General features: G+C 46.3%; 1 protein-coding gene across 2 annotated transcripts; it reads right to left on the bottom strand.

The window, feature by feature from the left end:
• Positions 1–204: 204 nt before the first annotated feature.
• DAO (D-amino acid oxidase) lies at positions 205–21,540 on the bottom strand. 2 transcript variants are annotated; one of them, XM_061169652.1, is made up of 11 exons: positions 21,339–21,540; positions 17,161–17,363; positions 15,670–15,784; positions 14,362–14,438; positions 13,646–13,711; positions 11,830–11,884; positions 10,488–10,592; positions 9,479–9,561; positions 6,012–6,129; positions 5,238–5,336; positions 205–4,030 (listed from the first exon to the last, which is right to left on the bottom strand). In XM_061169652.1, the coding sequence occupies exons 2-11, from the start codon at positions 17,352–17,354 to the stop codon at positions 3,899–3,901; spliced, it is 1,044 nt and encodes a 347-aa protein (XP_061025635.1). In that variant the 5' UTR covers positions 17,355–17,363; positions 21,339–21,540; the 3' UTR covers positions 205–3,898. The 2 variants fall into 2 exon arrangements, with proteins under 2 accessions (XP_061025635.1, XP_061025636.1); XM_061169653.1 differs by having other exon boundaries at positions 21,449–21,540.
• Between the last annotated feature and the right edge of the window lie 426 nt (positions 21,541–21,966).

The raw sequence follows: 21,966 nt of genomic DNA, 5'->3' as shown, positions 1-21,966 counted from the left end.
CCAGCATGAGCCCCCCCCCCAGGGCTGGGGAAGGAACGGCCTATCTCCCACAGGATCAAGGGATACCCACAGCCTCTTGAACACAAAATTGAGATTCTGGTAGAAGGAAGACAATAGTGGTGGGATGGGAGATAGTTGAGAGAAACCTTGACAGAGTTCTCATCAAGGCTGTTTTAGTTGCAAGGAATAGAAATTGTACTCAGATTAATTCAAATCAAGCAGTACAGATTTAATATAAGACTGGGAACAGTAGTTAATTTTCTGGGGATTATAAATGTGGGAAACAGAAGTGTAAGGAACAACAGGAAGAGGGGAAGGTTGTGGCAGAGTATGGGACATAGGGGGCGGCTACTACTCAGCTCCAGCTGATTTTGTTGTACCATAGAATCGCCTGATTTTCAAGACAGGAATCTGGATTCTTATGTGAAATCTCCAAATTTTAGTATGTTAGATCAATTTTTTTTTAAATTTTATTATGTTGGATTGTTTAAATTTTTAAATGTGTGACTCCAATAAAATTTATCTGTAGGCCAGATTTGGTTGATGGGCGACCAGTTTGCAGCCTCTGAAAGGTTAGAAAGATCACTGAAATAAATGGAACGGGGACCTGGAGAGCCACCAGGGCCTGAGGCAGCCCTCTCTCTGGATCCGTGGCCCTGGTTTCTGTCCCTCTCTGCAGACTGGCTTCCTATTGACCCCTCATGGCTGCTGCATATGCCTGACTATGCATATGGCTCGGGCTTACCAGGGCTCGGCTCTGCAAACACATCTGACTCAGCTGTTCGGTGTCCCACTTCTAAAGTCTCAGGAGAGAAAGCTGATTGGCCCAGTTCAGTGTTGGTTCCAATCCTGGTCCAATCAGTTGGGTCAGGGAGAGGTGGGATCAAGAGGCACGAACATGGCAGCTTTGGCCATGACAACTGCTGGTGGCACAGACAATTAATGGTATGCCTGGAACCCACAGCAGCACATAGGTAAACTTTGGAGTCTGTTCATTATAACTCTATTTTGGGTCATGTCATGGCATGTGGTCAGTATACATGGAGTATCCACCATGTATCGGCATGATATTCAACACTGAGGATGCGAAAAAGAATTGAGACATGGTCCTTATCTTCATGCACTCACAGCGTAGTGGGGGAACGTAGATGCGTGGGACACAGATTGATATGGGCCCTAATGGAGGGATGCAGAGTATTGTGGGAGGCACACAGGATGCCAATCCCAAAGCTCTAGAACATTCTGAAGCACCTTCCAGCTCTTCAAAGATTCAGTGGTTACAGCCGGATTTAGTCACCGTTGGTAGTTTACTATATTCTGATTCCTTGACATTTGAACATCTGGATACATCACGTATAATCATTCTAAATTAATCAAGAATATTTTGATGATGAACCACTTCAAATACCCCTACCCCCACCATGCCAGAGAACAGAGCGCTTCCCAGATTCATCAGTAAGAACACAGTTCCACCCGCAATAGCATCAAAAAGGATAAAACGCTTAGGAATGAATTTAACAAAAGGAGTGCAAGACTTTTGCAAACTACAAAATATTACTGAAAGAAATCAGAGATCTGAATAAATGGAGAGACATTCCATGACCATGGATCAGAAGACTTAAAATTGTTAAGGTGTCAATCAATACTCCCAAAATTAACCTTATAAATTCAACACAATCCCTGTCGAATTCCCAGCTGGCTTTTTTGGGCAGAAATTGGCAAGCTGATCGTAAAATGTATATGGAACTAAAAGGACCCAGAGTTGCCCAAAAATATCTTGAAAAAGAAGAGTAAAGTTGGAGGACTCACACTTCCTGATTTTAAAACTTAACTACAAAGCTACAAGTAATCAAGACAGTGTGGTCCTTGTACAGCAGAAACTAACACAACAGTGTAAAGTAATTATACTCTAATAAAGATGTATTAAAAAAAAAAAGACAGTGTGGTCCTGGCATAAGGATAGATATACAGATGAATAGAATAGAAATGAGAGTCCAAAAATAAACCCCTACATTTATGGTCAATTGATTTTTGACCAAAGTTCCAAAACAATTCAATGAGAAAAGATAAACTTTTATAAACTCAGCAAGCAGCCAAGAATTCATTGTAAATATGGTTGTAGATCACCACTGGGGAAGGAGCAGGAATGTTAAGTGAAGAAAAATGAAGACATCAAGGCACATGTCCTACAGTGCCATGTGGATTGCAGAATTTCCCCATGCTCCTTCTATTCTGAATCTTGGGATGGAATCAAGAGGAAACCACATTGCAAAGAGGTCTTTACCATTTACAAAAAGGAGGGTCACTTTGGGTCTGAATAGAGACTTTCCTGGCCATGTATTTTTGTGAGTTCACTGTGTTGTGGGCCCTGTAGTGTTCCTGCTGACAATTAACCTCGACCGGTAGGGGTCGCTTTCCCTGGGGAATTTTAGGATGGGCAATCACTTTAGTCAAAAATGGTGTTCCACTCCAAGCACCAGGAAGTGTCCCTGACTCCAGTCTGGTGAGAGTCCCCGGATCTTGGCCCAAATGTGGCTGTGAGGAGGAGAGACCTGGTTCCTTTACAGTGTGTTTGCAGAAGTAGTTGGGGAGGAGGCCAACCGATTCCTTCATAACTATATATTTCCCCCCAACCTGGGATTCAGTGTTTCATGGTGGTTGAAAGTGAGGCACTGGAATCACATAATTTCTGGCCCTGAATCTCCATTCTACCCCTTCCCAGCTGCTGACCTTGTATTGCCTCTCTGTGCCTTGGTCTTCTCACCTACGAAATGGGAATAATAGATACTTCATGGGGGTGGTGGGGGTAGGTTGTAAGGAATAAATGAGTAATGTTTGTAAGAGTTTAGCACCAGTAGCCAGTTAGAATGCAAAAAATTATAACTATAATAAAAATAATAATTGTTGTTATTATTATTCGGGCAGGAATTCTAAGATCTTGGCTCTTATACCCTGCTTAGCTTAGGGCCAGCCAAAATCTTCATGGCAGATGCTCCATGAAGAGCTCATCAGGTGAAATGGCATGGATATAGATGGCATGGGCCAGTCAAGACCTCTTCACAGCACATAGGGTGTCACTGGTCCCAGATGCATGAGGAATACTAGGCTCTGGTTTTTACCAAAGCCCCGGAGAGAGAAAAATTCACCTCAGAGGCTGAGGCAGATAATTAGGGATGAAGATGCTAAGGTGCCATCTGGGCTCATTCAAAGCTCTCAAAAACATCTGGAAGCCTGTTTGCTATCCCAGAGTGTGCTAGCCAGAAGGTAAGGGACACGTTCAATCTGCTTGGTGAATTTAGTTATCTATAAAGGGGTTCCTTTGGGGATGACCCCCAAGGGATCCTCCTCAAGGGTTACATAGTGCCCGTGGGGCCGCTAGTGGGCAGCTGAAGCCATTAGGAGTCCTGGATGTGGAACAGGCATCACATGTTACTAGTTAAATGGCTCTCCTCTTCTGCCTTCTCTATACCCCAGTTCTATGTATAAATTCCTGCAGTGAAATCTGATACCGGTTACCTCAAGTGCATTCTGTGGCCTTAGAGAACCAAGGTTGCAAGAGCCTCCATCACCCAGATCTCCCTCACTCGGGGCTCCCTCACAGCCTCCCTCACTCAGAGCTCCTTCGCCACTTGGATATTCTGAGCTTCCCTTGCTCTGAGGTCTCATGGGATAACAGCCTCCAGCTGCTCTTAATGTCAGGCCTGGAGAGGGTGGAGAGACCTCAGGCATCAGAGGGCGCAGGACTCTCCTTCAGGAATTGACCTTGTGGTTTCCTCTCACCTTGTGCTTCTTGCAAAAAGGAGTCAGGGGTGGAGGGGGGATTAACAATGGGTGCGATGAGTAGTTGGCTGAGGGGAGCAGGGAGTTTTTGTGGGGGAGGCGGAGGTCACTGGCATCTTCAGAGGTGGGATGGTGGCATCCTGAGCAAATTCCTTTCTTCCAGGATTTTCCCAAAGATCTTGGCCACCTCCAGGGCACAGCCCCAGTGGATGGTGAGCCCATAGCCTCCGTGGCCATAGTTGTGGATGACCTGGGAGAGGCAAGAGAGAAGGTCCAGGTCTGCCCTAGAAGATTCAGGAGCTTCCTAAAGTATCCTAGGTAAGCCTGGGGGTACCAGAGCTCCTCTTGGTACCATCCCTGGTGGGATGTGGGAACCCCTGGAAGGGTAGTCAGGGGGAGTGTTTGGGGAGTTGGAGGTCAACACCCTAGACCCCTCTTCTGTTTAGGAGGCAGACCTGCTTTAAGCACTCAACACAGAAAAAGTAGAATCACCTGGAACTTGAGGTCTGAGATTCCCCCACCACATCAAATTATCCGAAGTTCCCTAAATCACTTTCCTTGTTCCCGTCCTGCTCCAGACAGGATGTTAATAGGTAGACTCATCTACCCACCAAAGAAAAGAAGGGGCGCTGTATGGATGGACCCTGGAGAGAGGCAAGACGCCAGGGTTTTTTCCAAAGCTAAAACCATCAGCAGGGAGTTCAACTCTATATGTGACTCTCCCCCCAACCCCGCTGCCATACACACACACACACACACACACACACACACACACACACACACACACATAATGACCTCTCTACAGACAGACACACAACCCTCTATGGACACATGACACATACACAAAACTCTTCTATACACCACCCCCCTCCAAAGGATCAGAATAAAGGAGGAAGGGTGACCTAGATTCCTTCAGCCCAGGACAACCCCTGCCTTTTCAATAAGGCCAATTCCTACCCCATGAGAGAGGACATGAGAGGGGAACCCAGAGAGATGATGGAGCAGCCACAACGTGGACATCTGGGAAATGGCTCTGGACTCAGATTCAAACCACATCCCAGCCTTGCCCCTCACCACTGGTCTGATGTAGGCAAGTTGACTTCCACTTCTGGGAACCCCAGTTTGCTCATCTGAAGCATGGGGTGAACAGTCCCTATCCCAAAGAGCTATAGGGGAGATTCAGTTAGGTCATTCTTGTCATGGACACAAAGTAGATGCTCAATAAAGTCCCCTTTTCCTTCTATTCAACCACAGGCTCTAGCAAATCGAGGCACTGCCCTCTATGTAAACTTGAGCAGGCCCTTTACCATCACTGAGCCTCAGTTTCCCCATTTATAGAGGAGGGTTATTAGCCACCACTGCCCCCACCTGAGGTCAACATGACTGTTCCCCCGAAAATGCCAGAGACTTCTTAGGAGTTGGGGGATAGCATTGCTTTCCTGGCCGGGAGAGCATACCTCTGTGTTTGAAGATCCAACATGAAGCTGTTCTCTTTCTAGTCGAACCAGGGGGCGTACTGGCCGGAAGCCAGTGCATTCACTAACAATTTTTGCATCCTGGAAAGAAAAGTGTTGGTAATTCTTCTCTGGATTTTTTTTTTTTCTCATGCCATTTTTAGGTGATAGAGAGTTAACTTTTGGAACTTCATTACCATCACCACCACCACCACTATCATAGTCACTTTTGTTAATTACCACTAAGATCATCACCACCTTTATCGGCCACCAACATCATTACTATACTACTACCATCTCACCACCAGTTCTATCAACTATCCCATCTTTATCAGTCACCGTCCCCACCAGCCACCACCATAATATCGCCTCATCACCATCGTTATCACCACTCTCAGCGTTTTCATCACCATCAACGCCAGCCACTACTTCTATCCTTGTCTTCATGACCATCACTGTTGTTATCACCACTAGCAGGCAATTGTGAAAACTGAGATTTCTGCAACAAATACATCTGCTCCTTGTGAAGACAGACTAAGGTGTTTAAGGGATGTCACCTCAAGAGAGAGCAACTCTTAGCCATGACCAGATAGGTTTCATCAACCCACAGCAGGACTTCCCTGTACATTGTCAAATTCTGGTATAATCCAGAGTCCCCTGTTGGAATTATTTTGCCCAGTTATCCCAGTCATGATATCTTCCCATCTTCAAGTGTCCTTATGATCATCAAGCTGCTAGGATCCTGGTCTAGGGCACTGATATCTCTCCCCACCTTACCTTCAGTGTGGGCTCCAGTCTACAGCAGCCTTCCCAAATGGTGTTGTGGTCCTGGATATTGTTTGTCTCACTCCAGTTCCCCAGCTGGAAGATGCCTCCAAGAGTCACTGCCTGGATCCTTGATAAAAGTGGGCAGGGTCAAGGATGAAGGAAAACGAAGCCTTTGAGATAACGGGGGGAGGGTCATTGCCATGCTCACCCTTACCACCATGTTTGCCTAAATCAACTTCAACATTATCATCCCACAGGTATCAAAAACAAACTTATGGTTACCAAAGGGGAAACATAGCGGGGAGTGATAAATCAGGAGCCTGGGATGAACACACACACACTACTATATATAAGATAGATAACTAACAAGGACCTACTGTGTAGCACAGGGATGTGTAACCTATTGTGTAGCAATAGGTTATTGCAGACTACTCAATAGTCTGCAATAACCTATATAAGAAAAGAATCTAAAAAAGAATGAACATATATATATGTATAAATGAATCACTTTGCTGTATACCTGAAACTAACACAATATTGTAAATGAACTATACTCCAAAAAAATTAAAATATTAAATAAACTTAAAAAAACATTATAATCTCTGCTAATAATACTGTCAAAAAGAATAAAATACCTAGGAATAAACCTACATAAGGAGGTAAAAGACCTGTACTCAGAAAACTATAAGACACTGATGAAAGAAATCAAAGATGACACAAACAGATGGAGAGATATACCATGTTCTTGGATTGCAAGAATCAATATTGTGAAAATGACTGTACTATCCAAAGCAATCTACAGATTCAATGCAATCCCTATCAAATTACCAATGGCATTTTTTACAGAACTAGAACAAAAAATCTTAAAATTTGTATGGAGACACAAAAGACCCCGAATTGCCAAAGCAATCTTGAGGGAAAATAATGGAGCTGGAGGAATCAGACTCCCTGACTTCAGACTATACTACAAAGCTACAGTCATCAAGACAGTATGGTACTGGCACAAAAACAGAAATATAGATCAATGGAGCAGGATAGAAAGCCCAGAGATAAAGCCACGCACCTATGGTCAACTAATCTCTGACAAAGGAGGCAAGGATATACAATGGAGAAAAGACAGTCTCTTCAATAAGTGGTGCTGGGAAAACTGGACAGCTACATGGAAAAGAATGAAATTAGAACACTCCCTAACACCATACACAAAAATAAACTCAAAATGGATTAGAGACCTAAATGTAAGACTGGACACTATAAAACTCTTAGAGGAAAACATAGGAAGAACACTCTTTGACATAAATCACAGCGAGATCTTTTTTGACCCACCTCCTAGAATAATGGAAATAAAAACAAAAATAAACAAATGGGACCTCATGAAACTTAAAAGCTTTTGCTTTTAAGCAAAAACAAACTATAAACTGCAAAGGAAACTATAAACAAGATGAAAAGACAACCCTCAGAATGGGAGAAAATATTTGCAAACAAATCAACGGACAAAGGATTAATCTCCAAAATATATAAACAGCTCATGCAGCTCAATATTAAAAAAACGACCAACCCAATCAAAAAATGGGCAGAAGACCTAAATAGACACTTCTCCAAAGAAGACATACAGATGGCCAAGAGGCACATGAAAAGCTGCTCAACATCACTAATTATTAGAGAAATGCAAATCAAAACTACAATGAGGTATCACCTCACACTGGTTAGAATGGGCATCATCAGAAAATGTACAAACAACCAATGCTGGAGAGGGTGTGGAGAAAAGGGAACCCTCTTGACTGTTGGTGGGAATGGAAATTGATACAGCCACTATGGAGAACAGCATGGAGGTTCCTTAAAAAACTAAACATAGAATTACCATATGACCCAGCAATCCCACTCCTGGGATATACCCAGAGAAAACCATAATTCAAAAAGACACATGCACCCCAATGTTCATTGCAGCACTATTGACAATAGCCAGGTCATGGAAGCAACCTAAATGCCCATCAACAGACGAATGGATAAAGAAGATGTGTCACATATATACAATGGAATATTACTCAGCCATAAAAAGTAATAAAATTGGGTCATTTGTAGAGACGTGGATGGACCTAGAGACTGTCATACAGAGTGAAGTAAGAAAGAGAAAAACAAATATCATATATTAACGCATACATGTGAAATCTAGAAAAATGCTACAGATGAACCGGTTTGCAAGGCAGAAATAGAGACACAGATATAGAGAACAAACGTACGGACACCAAGGGGGGAAAGCGGGGGTGGTGGTGGGGGGATGAACTGGGAGATTGGGATTGACATATATACACTAATATGTATAAAATAGATAACTAAGAAGAACCTGCTGTATAAAAAAAATAAAGTTCAAAAAAAAAATCACTGCAATTGCCATTGTCATTACCATCAAACACCACCACCTCCGTCATCACCATTAACATCACTGGCATCATTGTTGTCCCTTCTAATGTACAGCATAGTAATGATCGTTAACAATACTGTATTATATACTTGAAAGTTGCTAAGAGAGTAGATCTTTAATGTTCTCGCCACACCCACAAAAAAACTGTAGTTATGTGAGTTGATGGATGTGTTAACTAACCTTATTGTGATAATCATTTCACAATATATACATATATCAAATCATCATGTTGTACATTTTAAATGTACACAATGTTATATGTCAATTATATCTCAATAAATCTGGGAAAAACATTGTCATCTCCATCAACAACATCATCTTCACTACTGCCTTCTTTGCTACCATTAATATATCATCACCATCAATCCCATTCACCATTTCCACCACCACCATTAGCATTGCCATTGATACCATCATCTCCGCCACACCATTAACATTGCCATTGAGGCAGTCAGCACAGTCACAACATTAACATGGCCTTTGAGACTGTCATCTCTGCCATATTAAAAGTCATCATTGATAAGTGTCATCTTCATCAGCACCAACTGCCACCCCCAACTCCCACTCACCACCACCATCAACACTGATCTCCTGTTCTGTAACAATACTATCTCCACTACCACCATTCCTCTATCCACAATATTATCATCATCAACCCCATCACCACCACCATTATTGCCATTCACAACACTGCTGGTGTCACTGCCATCACATCCACTACCTTTGTCTCCAGCATCACCACTACTGTTATCCCAGATTATGTTCAAGATAGAACCCAGGAGCCCAGGGGAATTCCCTGGTGGTCCAGTGGTTAGGACTCTGCACTTTCACTACCGAGGGGCGGGGTTCGATCCCTGGTCAGGGATCCCACAAGCCGCACGATGTGACAGTTAAGGCTGAGTCCTGTCTTCCCAGAGGTTTAATGGCTCAACCTCACTTAAAAGCATTGGAGGAAAAAACCTGAAAAGACTTAAGAAAGAGCCCTGGAGCAGGCAGCAGGGGCATAAAAAGAGCAGGAAGGTGCTCCCTCTTCTGCCCTACAATATCAGATTTTTACCCCGGGATGATGTACGGGGACTTATAGATGCCTCTCTCTGGGTCATGGGTGATAATGAAGTGCTTCATCCATGGGGCATCCACCTGTTGATTGAAGACAGAGAAGTCTCATCAGAAGAGTTAAATCAGTGGGCTCCCATCGCCTGCTCCCCTCTATGACCAGATGTTCTGACAACAGTGGCAAACATTCCTTAGCCCTCCAATGATCCCTCTGTCCCAAGTCTGCACCAGACTGCTTGCTTTTGTAGGAAGAGCTGCCCTGATTGAGAGCCACCCCAGTCCCTGAAGCATCACACATTCTCATCCACAGAAAAGCCCAACACATGTGTAAATGCACGTACACATTAGCCCACCTCGGGAACACACATACCTATGAATGCACTCCAGTACTCACATGGGCACACACATGCACACATACCCACAAATAGGCATGCCTCAGGCACATGCACACATACACAGTGAGAGGTGGTGTGGAACAATGCTTACACACCTGGGCTCTTAAACCAGGTTACCTGTTCTAATCCCAGTTCCATCACTTACTATGATGTGAACTTGTGCAAGTTACTTAATTCCTCCGTGCCTCAGTCTCCCCATCTGTAAGATGGCGATGGTGATGTGATAGTACCCATCTCAAAGGGTTGCAGCGAGGATCAAATTAATTAACACAATGAAGTACTTGGGTCTGTGCCTGGCACTTAGTAGGCATTCCATAAATGTTTGCTCTTTTTATTATGACAGGCATATGCAGCTTCCACATATGGACACACACACACACACACACACACACACACACACATGCTTTACTATTAAGAAGAACCCCGCCCAAGAAAGAGTATGTTTGGGAGGGTCGTGTTGGTTCTTCTTGTTTCTTTAACATGCAAATTCCCTGAACACTGGGGGTGGTCCTCTAACAGATGTCCCCCGATTCAGCCTCTATCTTTGGAGATGAAATAAACAGGCAGAAACAATCTTTCTGTCAACAAAAGCTCATCCCTCACCTTCAGACTCACCTTAATGATCTGCCCCCGGCCTGGCTGCAGCAGGGGATCTGGTTGCAAAGCCCCAGCCCATACCCCAGTGCAGTTGATAATCACATCCGCTCCTCCTCTTGCCACCTGGTAGCAATCAACAGGGCAGGTGGGATGGGAGGGGATGAGGACTTTAGTATCCCTTGCATCCTCCCAGCCTGCAACTCTCTGCTCCCTGTGGAACAGCCAGGAGGGGACTCAATGAGGAACGCATGGACCTGCCTCCAAATTCCGCTCTGCCATTTACCTACTGTGTGATCTCAGAAATGTCCCATCACCTCCTCAAGTTTCAGATCAGATTCCTTAGCTATAAAATGGGGCTGGTAACATCTGTTCATAGTGTGCTGTGAGGCTCCAGTATGACTCTGCCTATAAAAGTGTTTGGAAAAGAATACTACGGAAGGGGGAAACCTTCTTGGAACCTTCTAGAAGAAGTCAGAAAGGACACAGAGATAGTCTTCTCCCTCCTTCTGACTCCTTTTTATTTCATTCTCTTGTCTTCTACTCTGCCAAGACATCTGAGGAAGGCACATTGGAAGCCCCAGCGCCGTGCATTGTATGGGAAGCTCCACAGCTCAAGGATGTAGCATGATGGGCACCCAAACTCCCAGCCCAGCCCCAGTGACTCCCCTCACAGGTCAGTCCTGGGTCACACTGCTATTTTTCATGAGCCAGTGTTTGCCACACTGGGCTGTGAGCCCCTTGGGATTGAGAGCTGTGTCTAAGTCAAGTATGTATTCCAAGTGCCCCTCAGGGCTTGACCTAGAGCAGATGCTCGTACACGTTAGTGGCTGCAAGTACAAGAGTCTTCCATGTGCCAAGCACTGTCCTGGGTACTGAGATTGAGTGAGGTCATACAGCAAAGCTCCTGGTACATAGCCAGTGCCTGCTGATGGTAGCTGCTACTATCATTATTATTGATGGCGGTGTCACTCTGGAGGTAAGTCAGTGGAGGGCCTTGACTTTGTAGGAACATCAACCCAGATGTTGGTAAGAAGCAACCAAGCATCTGGAACTTGGGGGTGTGGTACAGCTGATATTGAGAAGAGGCGGCCAGCTCTCTGGCCCTAAAACTCACTGAGGCTCAGATATAGATATAGCCCCTAATGGCCACCATGATCCCACTGTCCCTTTGCTTCTGACACCAAAATCAAGGCAGAATGCCTGAGTCCTTCTGGGATTAAAAATAGACCTAGAATCTGGGACAGGCCTCAAAGGGATGCTAGGAGCCTGAGAAGGGGCCCCCCAACCCTGCAACAGGAAGCAAAGGCCTCCCCTCTTCTCCTCTCTCCCACAACCAGCCCCTTCCAGCCCGGCAGCTCACCTCCTCAAAAGACTCCACCTTCCTTAGGAGGAATTTCACTCCTCTCTCAGTTAACCTGGGATGATCAAACACATAAAAAAATCCAGTATTCAGTTCTCTGTCCCATCCCTCCAAGAGGATGGCGTGGGGGACATTTCCCAAAGAACCTTTTGTGGATGTTAGTCCCACAGGATGCTCCTTGAGAATATGGCTGTGTAGTCCAGTTCATGAGCACCTTGATGGACTAGTGGTCCACGAAATGTCCCTTAGGAAACCTGAGATGGTCCAAGCCCCACGTTGGGCAGATGGAGATGGGAGAAGGGCCTCGCTGAAAGTCATACAGTGAGTCTATGATGGGATTAGGACTCAAACCCAGCCCTCTTACTACCACCACCCTGCTTTGTATTATCAAAGGGAATGAGATGCGGGGTGGAGGAGGGGCAGGGTTGGGCCAAAGCCGAATTGCTTCTTTATCTGAAGCAGAGCATGAGGAAGGAGGTGGGCTGGGGACACCCACACCTCCCTAAATTTCACAGAGAAAAAATGTATGTCACTATTAGAAATATAGTAGAAACATTAAAAGAATAGGAAGTAAACCATATGCAAGCTAAAGCATAATATCAGGATTATTTTATCAACATGGTTTCCTCAAGATAGAAAAACTGGGAGCATTCTTTCCTGGAAGGGGCTGGATAAGAGTCATAAGTGTCCCAAGGTTAGGAGACATAACCATGTTTTAATACAATGGTTTCCAAACCTGGCTGATAATTACAATGACTTAGGGAACTTCTTACAATACAAATTTCTGAGCCCCACTCCAGAGAATCTGATTCAGTAGATACAAAGTGAGGTCCTGAAATCTATATTTTTAAAAACCTCCCCAAGTCATTTGATAAAAGCCACCATCCATTCCAGTTTTTTAAAAATCTTAATAAAATAATAATATATAGGAAATATATGGAATCTTCCTTAATATGAATGTATGTGAATATGAATACAAATTGTATCTCTCAAGCTAATGTTTGCTAATTTAGAACACTACAAGATTCCTATCAACATAAGGAACGCCCTTAGCACAGGGACATCCTCTATCATCTGTATCAGTTAGTGTTATTCTAGAGGTACTGGCCACAGCAATTAGACAAGAAAAAAAAATGAGGTATAAAAATAAAAACCGGACTTCCCTGGTGGCGCAGTGGTTAAGAATCCTCCTGCCAATGCAGGGGACACGGGTTCGAGCCCTGGTCTGGGAAGATCCCAAATGCTGCAGAACAACTAAGCCCGTGTGCCACAACTACTGAGCCTGCATGCCACAGCTACTGAAGCCTATGTGCCTAGAGCCCGTGCTCTGCAACAAGAGAAGCCGCCGCAGTGAGAAGCCTGTGCAACGCAATGAAGAGTAGCCCCTGCTCACCGCAGCTAGAGAAAGCCCGCGCGGAGCAACAAAGACCCAATGCAGCCAATAAATATATTAATTAATAAAAATTTTAAAAATTAAAAAAAAGCAACAACTTATGTTTTGTAGATGATGTAAATATATCTGGAAAACTTAAGAGAATCTATTTAAAGCTATTACACAGCCATCACAGATTTTAGTAAGGCTGATAATAAATACTGTATCACATGTAAAAAGCTTCCCAGGTGGTTCCAACAAGGTGTGGAAGCCACTGTCTTAGTGCACAGAGGTGGTCAGAAACAAGGATAGCTCCCACCAAACCTAAAGGTTTTCATCAACATTTGGGGTTGGTCAATACAAAGACAAATCCCATGAACAATCATCCACTACAACACTGGTCCCTGAGAGGTGCTTTCCTCAAAGTGAAGCTGAAAATCTCACCTTTCAGTCAGCCACTGCAGATACTTCCTTCCCTCCAGAATCAGGCTTGTGTTGAACCAGCCATAGCTAGAGTCACAGGAGGCAAAAGGTGGGAATAAAGGATCAGAATCACAGCTATATTTGAAGGCTATCATATGGAGGTGGGAGCTGTCACATTCTTTGGGCCCCCAAAGGGTAGAGCAAGGACCACTGGGTGACATTCAAGGAGGAAGTGATTTTCAGCTCGAAGCAAGGGAATATTTTCTATCGGACAAAGCCATTCCTGACATTGGGGTGTGCAAGTGGAGATTAGTGTGCATCTGTAGAGAGGGTTTAGACATGGGGTGAGGTGAAGAGAGGACCAGAGAGACATCAGGCTATAGCGAAAAGAATAGAGGGGTTTGGACTGGGTTGGAATCCCATTCTGGCCACTTGGCTGTGTGACCTGGGGAAGTGACTTGGCCTCTCTGAAGCTCAGTTTCCTCATCTACAAAATAGGGTAGTGTTATGGAACTTCTGGGCTTGAGATCTATGATTCCGTATCCCCTACCTCCCTAGTCTAAGGTGCAGTTTGGGTGGGTGGGTGGGCTCTCTGAAAGAGCTGGACAGAGCACTGGGAGACCAGAGTATGGGGCTCTAGACCAGGGATGGAACAGGAAATTTGGTGCCTCCATCTTTTGGACAAGTCTATCTGAACTGTGGGGCCTCAGCTCCTTCACCCATGGCAATAACCTTACCTGTAATCGGGAAACATGTCCAGCTCTCTCGGAGTCAGCTTCCGAAATCCCAGAACTACATCCTTCCAGTAAGGGTCCTTTAGAAGAAGAGAAGGCGGCACAGGGATAAATGAACATCAATAAGAATGATAATAACAAAAACTTATATAATGTTTTCTGTGTGTAAGGCGCTGTTCCAAGCATTTTACTCATACCAATCCAATAATCTTTACAACAACCCATTGAGGTAGATACTATTTTTAGTTCCATTTTGCAGATGGGCCCATTGAGTCTCAGAGAGGTTAAGTAACTTGTCTAAGGTCACACAGCTAATAAGTGGTGGAGCTGAGATTCGAACCCACACAGTTTGGCTTCAGAGTCCATATTCTTAACCATGATGCTATATGAAGGGTAAGAATAAGGCTGAGGATGAGTGATAGGGTAAGGGTCATAAATAGGGGAGAAAAAAAGGGGCGACAGTGAAGGTCACCGAAGGATGAGAGTGGGAGGTAGCAGAGTGGAGGGTCAGACAACCTGGGGGTAGATGTTGGCCTCATCACTGACCACTTTGAATTCTCTGAGACTCAGTTTTCTTATCTGTATAATGGAGTTAATAATCACTCTTGGAAGGTAACAGATAATGAAAGTAACGCCCTTAGCACAGTGCTAGACATTGAATAAACCTGGGAGAACTGGCATGGGATTCTGGGCACCCAGCCAGACCACCCCTTCCAAACAACCATGGCTTTGCCTTTCATTCGAGCTGGGTTCAAATTCGAGCTCTGCCACTTAAAGCTTTGTGAGCTCAAGTAAGTTACCCCAATTCTCGGAGCCTCTAGTTTCTCATCTGCAAAAGGAGGACAATGATAGCACTTACTTCCTGGTTATGATGAAAATTTAATGAGTCATTATTTATAAAGTGGTTAGGACAGGGCCTGGCACATAGTAAGTACTTTAGAAGTCTGTGCCAGGGTGAGTGTTTTAGTCCATCTTAATGGAAAGTCCTGGAACCTCCAGGGGAGCAGGAAACCTTTTGGCTTCAGCGTCAAGTGCCTCCCACTCCAGGATGTGTCTGTATTTCACCCATACCACTCAAGAAGGGCTAGTTTCCCTGGTTCATCAGAAGATTCTTTGGTCTCTGCCAATTTAATAACAAAGTTGAAAATGAAAAAGATTTTGAAAGCAAAAATAGAAATTAAAGTAAACCTGTTTTGAACACAGGAGTCTGGCTGAGAGGCTCAAAGTACCACCTCCCCCCACCCCCTGCCACACCCTGGTCTCTGATCAAGGCTCTGCCCTATGGTTTATGGACAAGGACCCCTCACTCACTGGAACGGCTTCACCGAAGAGGTTGTAGCCTGAGACTGGGGCCAGGCCCATGTCTGCCGCGTTGGGAGAACCGATGTGGCTCAGGAGATGGTTGAAGGTCTGCTGGTTCCAGTGCCTAGAAGGATCCCCCAGATCTCAGTCACCTAATACCTTGAGCTGGACAAGGAATCTCCAAGGGCTGGCTTGCGTGGCGCTGTGATCAGGATGGTGGGATGTGTCCAAATCCAGAAATCCACCACGTTCACTCTGCAGTGCCCCAGAGGCTACGGGTCTTCCCCCTCCCCAAGCTTTCTAATATTTTCCCATTAAAGAGAAGAGGGGTAACAAAGGATGCTCCATCAACATAGAGGACAGTCTTGTGGTTGCCAAGGGGGAGGGGGTTGGTTGGGGGAGGGATGGAGTGGAAGGTTGGGGGATAGCAGATGTAAGCTATTGTATACAGAATGGAGAAGCACCAAGGTCCTACTGTACAGCACAGAGAACTATATTCAATATCCTATGATAAACCATAATGGAAAAGAATATAAAAAAAGAATGTACATATATGTATAACTGAATCACTTCGCTGTACAGCAGAAATTAACACAACATTGTAAATCAACTATACTTCAAATAAAAAAAAAAAAAGGATGCTCCATCATAACTATTTGGAGCCTACCTCTGGCTTGGGATCATGTAGCTGCGAGTTTAAATGAAAGCTTTGACTGCTTTGGGGACTGTGAACCCCGTGGTTCAGGCTCACTCTGGGCACCCCCCACTGTAAATGCCAGTGGCAGGCATCACTTACTGCTTCTGAACACTTTCTCTCCTCTCCCCGGGCACACAGCTCAACAACGTTTCCTAGACTCGCTTGCAGATAGGTGTGACCATGTGGCTGCGTTCTTGCCAACGGACCCTAACGTCTCCTCCCAGGTGGTCCTCATGCTGTGCTCCTTCTACAGGCACTGGCCCATGGCAACATCGGAAGCCACAGGGAGGACGGCAGAGCCATGAGATGGAAGGAGCCCGGGCCCCTGAATTGCCACCTACTGATCAGGAATACTGGTTTTGGAATTTATGGGCATGAGAATGAAACTTCCGTTTGAGCCGTTATTCATTGGAGGGTTCCTTTGTTGAAGCAGCTGGTGGTTTCTAAACTGACACAATGACCTCTGCCACTTTGCTAAACTTGAACATACATCCACCCACTTAGAGGCATTCCTGATGGACAGATGCATTCAGCATCCACAGCCACCCGGTTTAGGTGAGGGATGGAGACAAAGCCTCCATCTGTCTGGCACACATGGCTTCTCAGCCTTTCGGCCACGATCAAGTATAGCATCTGTCTGGCCCACAGCAGGGACTTAATATTTATGCGTACTGTCTTTATAGCATGTCAGGCCAGAGCCTCCACAAAGGGTTGTAATTGGTGACGGGAACCCTGAGAGGGAACATCCTCTCTGCAGACTCAGCCCCTCTGGCCCCAGGCCACCCTCCGGGACCCTCACTCACGCCTCCTGTGGGTTGCTGGGCTCGGAGAGGTAGGGCTGCCAGAGGCCGGCAGCCACATCAGTGTTGGTGAGCGGGGTGAAGCGTTCTGCGTAGACCTTCACATCCAGCGACTGCAGGACTGAGTGGTAGCGCTCATGGATGCAGAGGGCGGTGGACAGCCCGATGACGCCCGCTCCGATCACTACCACGCGCATCGTGCCAGCCTGCGGGAAGTCAGGGTTGAGGCATGCCACCACCACCATCGCTACCATCCACTGACGGCTTAGAAGATGCCAGACACCGCCCAGTCCTTTTATACTTGATTCCCTCAGTGGCCCTTACACATAGGAAAATTGAGGCACAGAGAGGCAAAGCAACTTGCCTAAGTTCACACAACCAGTAAGTGATGCAGCTTTCTCTGGGGACTCTCCTCGAATACCCTGTCCCCAGGCTGGGAAAACAAAAAGGGCCCAGCAGAGTGCCTGGCCAGCTGTAGTCTGGTTAGTCTAGTGGTTAGGACAATGGGCTTCAAATCTCAGATCTCAGCTCTGCTCCCTGCTGGCCATGACTTTGGCCAAGATGCTTCTCAAGCCTCAAATTCTTTCTCTGGAAAATGAGAAAAATAACTCATGCCTCGGAGAGTAGATGGGAGTTTTCACAAGGTGGCAAATGTAAAAAGCTTAACACAGTGTCTAGTGCAGAAGAAGTGACTTCCTGACATTTGCGGAGCACCTACTGTGTGCCAGCCCCTGCACTAAGCGCTTCCCAAGGGTCATTTCATCTAAGTCTCCCACAATCTTAGAAAGTAGGGGCTGGTGTTATTGGCCCCATTCTACAGATGAGGAAACGAAGGCTCAAAGAGGTGGAGTAACTTACCTGAAGTCACACAGCCAGTAAATGGTGCTGCCAGTATTTAATTTTAATTCAAGTAAACTTGATACACACTGCACACCTAGTGTGTGCTAAGCTGGCAGCTAGTGGATGCAGCTGTGAGCAAGTCAGATGCAATGTCTGGCCTCAGGACTCAGATCTTCAGCACATCCCCTCCAGGCCTGCCTTGGGGTGCTTGGCTGGCTGGGTCCTCAGAAGTTTAGAAGACCTACCAGCTTTTGACCTTGAAGCTGCTTGGGCCTGCACAGCAGGGAAATATTCTGCAGGCTCCTGCTAAGGCAGAACAAGGGGACTTTTTGTGCCCGGAAGGGCCAAATTCAACTTTCCCTCCTCTCTGCTCACAGCTCTCCTCCCACAGCTCTCCTCCCACAGACCTCGCCTCCTGGCAACTGCGGCCCGTGGCCCTGAACAGCAGGACATTCTCAATATGGCCTAGTTTTGTAAAGGGGAAAATGGCTCCAGCCCACAAGAACTGGACTCTGTTGGGGTTTCAGCAGCCAAGTTGGAGATAAAACCAAAAAACGGAAAAGCCTCGTTCCTCTGGGTGATTCTGCTTCCAGACTCGAGCCTGGGCTTAGTTGCAGGGGGACCCTCTCAGGGACCCCTCGCCTCCTCCCCCATCCTTTGCCTCAGGAGATGCAATCTCCTCAGCTGTGAAGTAGGGTTAACCCCATCTCATGGGGTCAGCCTGAAGATTAAATGACTAGCCTGGTCAAAGTGCCTGGTACAGGACCTGGCCTCAATCTGTGGTGGCCTCCTTCTGTCCCCTAGCACCTTGAAAATAACAATGGGAAAAACACTGGCTGTGGAGGAGGGGAGAGGCAGGAGGGAGAGTCAGACCTGGCTTCACTACCGGCTTGCTGTGTGACCTTGGCCAAGTTACTTCCCCTCTCTGGGCTTTCTGTCTCTGCATATCCTCTGGAGATTTGACCACTTTTGACATTGACAGTTAGAAGGCAGGAATAGAGGGTTTTCCTGTATTTTCCAAATTCCCCATAATGAACCCAGGAGGCGGTGTGGCTTGGAGAGGTGGCAGTAACAGCCCAGGCTGGGGGTTAGACAGCCTGGCTCTGGCACACACCAGCTGTGTGACCCTGGGTAAGTCACTTCACTTGACTGAGCGAGAGGTTTCTGAGCAGGGAGAAAGAGACTTCAGACCGAAGCCATCACATGGCACGTCTCCAATAACAAGGCTGTGGCAAAGCCTCTGGTTAGAAATGGTGGCACATGCCCAAGAGAAGATCATGAGGGGGGGACCCAGAGCAACTTCTGGAACCAACTGGCCAAGACGAAGAAGGACAGGTAACAGCATAGGGCTCAGTTTCTCCAATGTCTAAAATCCTAAAGATAAGCAAGATGGCATCGTGCAGAAGGGGAAACTGAGGTTCACAGAAGGGGAGCCACTCAGTCAAAGTCACATGTTTGTGATCAAAAAATTTGTACAGTCTTGGGGTTTAAAAGTCTCTGTGAAAGAAAAGACCTGGCAGTGGGGAGATTACAATAGCAGCTGCTAGCTTTTCGACTTCTAGTATGTGTTACTCATTGTACTAAGAACTTGACATGTGGGACTTCCCTGGCAGCGCAGTGGTTAGGAATCTGCCTGCCAATGCAGGGGACATGGGTTTGAGCCCTGGTTTGGGAAGATCCCTCATGCCGCAGAGCAACTAAGCCCGTGAGCCACAACTACTGAGCCCGCGTGCCACAACTACTGAAGCCCTCGCGCCTAGAGCCAGCCCGTGCTCCGCAACAAGAGAAGCCACCACAATGGGAAGCCCGTACACCACAACAAAGAGTAGCCCCCACTCGCTGCAACTAGAGAAAGCCCGCGTGCAGCAATGAAGACTCAACGCAGCCAAGAATAAATAAATAAATAAATAAAAAGAAATTGACATGCATTATCTACTTTAATCTTCTAACAACCCTCAGCGTTGTCCTTATGCCCATTTTACAGATGAGGCAACTGAGGCTTAGGCACCAGCTGGTGAGAAGCAGAGCCCAGGCCGGCCTGACTCTCAAGGCTGTGTGCTTATACCCCGTGCTAATCCCACGATTTGAAAAACCATCAGGTCAAGCAGGCAAAGAAAAACAGCCAAGGTTTCCGAGTCCTGTGTTGAAAAAAAACACGAAATACAACGAGTACAGGAATTTTATTGTGTTGGTGATAGGCATAGAATTGAAAAGGGAAAATGTGTGTCCTAAGTCAATTATCTTAGTTAAATAAATGAATCAGACTTGATACTGATTGTAGCAACCATGTGTGTGTGCATGCATTTAAGTGGAATATAAATGCATAAGGTTCTTATCAGAATTGGCAGCCAGACTGTAGGATCTGACAGACCCAGCCTCGGGTGAAATCATTCATGCATGTGGGTAATGAACTCCTGGACTCTTCTGCACACAGCTCTGTTATCGTTCAACCATTTTCTTGTTGTTGCTGACGTTTTTATTCGTGTTGCAGTTTTCTGCTTTATGCCATTACTTCAAACAAGCGTGCTTGGAGTGTGCATTCAGGAAGATGCAAACAGCTGGGGTTATTACGTGTGTGTGTGTGTGTGTGTGTGTGTAATTGTAATGTCTATGTATTTGTGGAGTAGGAAGGGAATTTTGGCCGTCTGCCACTTGCCAGACACATATAGATGCAGTACAGACATCCTCTTACTTTATCCTCTCAACTGCTCTAAGAAGTTCTATAGACGCAGGACTGAGGTTACGGGAGAGGAGGTCACTCCCCCAAAGTCACACAGCCAGTATGGGACAGCATTCGGATCTGGACCCAGTTCTATCTGAGCTTTTCTGTGCTGCGCCATAGAGCTCTTTAGGCGGCCGGCAAGAAATTGGTGGCTGGCAACAAATTGGCAGCTGACACCTTCCGCTTACTTTTCAGTCTTGTATTTGTTTGCTTATAACTTCCCTTGTCCCTAGAATGAACCTTGAAGCAGCTCATGCCTTTGATGGCTACATGTGCAAAAAATAGGGAAGACTTGCTTTTTAAAAAAAAATCAACAAGTCACGGGTGAGGTATTTGAATGAATATCATCAGCTCCATGTGGCTAACTCTTATGAAGCTTCAGAGTTTATCTTTAAAATGGAACAGATTCTGTAAACGCTGGAAAACCAGGCTACCAGCTCCCAGACCCCCAAATAATAATAATGGCCATTTATTGAGTACTTGCTATGTGCCCAGTTCTGTGCTAAGCCCCTTATAGTCATCACCTCTTTTTATACTCAGATTAACCCTGGAAGAGGTGAGTTATGACCCTTATCTTCCAGATGAGGAAACTGAGGCTTGGAGAGGTGAAGGCACTTACCTGTGGTCCCTGCAAGGTTGTCACTTGCGTCAGGCTCTAATGTGGACCTTCTCTGTCGACACTGGGAGGACACTCAGATCTGCTGCGCCACCACCCCTGCCCCCGCTCACCTGGCATGCCAAATTTCTGGAGAAAAGAGGCAGCTGCTCTGGGTGCAGGGTCCTATCTCCTAAAGGGAGGCTCCTGAGGCTGGGGTGTCCTGTCCTCAGCTGGGACTGGAGCTCAGGGTCAAAGTCTGAAGTTACGGACAGGGCACAGCAAGGGGTGGGGCTGGACACCACGCTGCTCTCAGGGACTGGACCTGGGCCAGGCTGGGAGACCTCACCTCCCCTCGCTCCGGTCCCTGAAAAGTTGCCTGACTTTTCTGGCTGATCCTAAGTCCCTGTGGACAGGCCTTTGGGGAGGGAGGGAGGATGGATGGGGGTTCTTGGAGGGCTGATGGGCACAAGGAGGTTTGTCTCCCGGGCCAGCTGGAGACGATCCTCTTTCTTCCCTCTTCCTGCTGCCACCCTGGGGGAGGGGAGGGTGGCTCCCTGAGCCACTGTGAGTCTGCACAGTGGGGGTGGTCAGCCTGGCAGCCCCTGAGGTGAGGCCAGAGGTATAGGACAGGGGCTCCTAGGGCCAGCCA

The sequence above is a fragment of the Eubalaena glacialis genome, chromosome 15, assembly GCF_028564815.1.
Source record: "Eubalaena glacialis isolate mEubGla1 chromosome 15, mEubGla1.1.hap2.+ XY, whole genome shotgun sequence".
NCBI classification, from domain to species: domain Eukaryota; kingdom Metazoa; phylum Chordata; class Mammalia; order Artiodactyla; family Balaenidae; genus Eubalaena; species Eubalaena glacialis.
Note: the sequence above shows the minus strand (reverse complement) of the source record. Positions and strands in the feature narration are given on the sequence as shown.

What these genes read in the sequence shown, in the direction of transcription:
- DAO (XM_061169652.1), bottom strand. Translation starts at nt 17,354, where the DNA reads ATGCGCGTGGTAGTGATCGGAGCGGGCGTCATCGGGCTGTCCACCGCC. An exon ending in CCCAGCAACCCACAGGAGGC is followed by an intron (nt 15,785 to 17,160) that starts GTGAGTGAGGGT and finishes GGATCCTTCTAG; the next exon opens with GCACTGGAACCAGCAGACCT. An exon ending in GACTGGAGCCCACACTGAAG is followed by an intron (nt 5,337 to 6,011) that starts GTAAGGTGGGGA and finishes TTTTCTTTCCAG; the next exon opens with GATGCAAAAATTGTTAGTGA.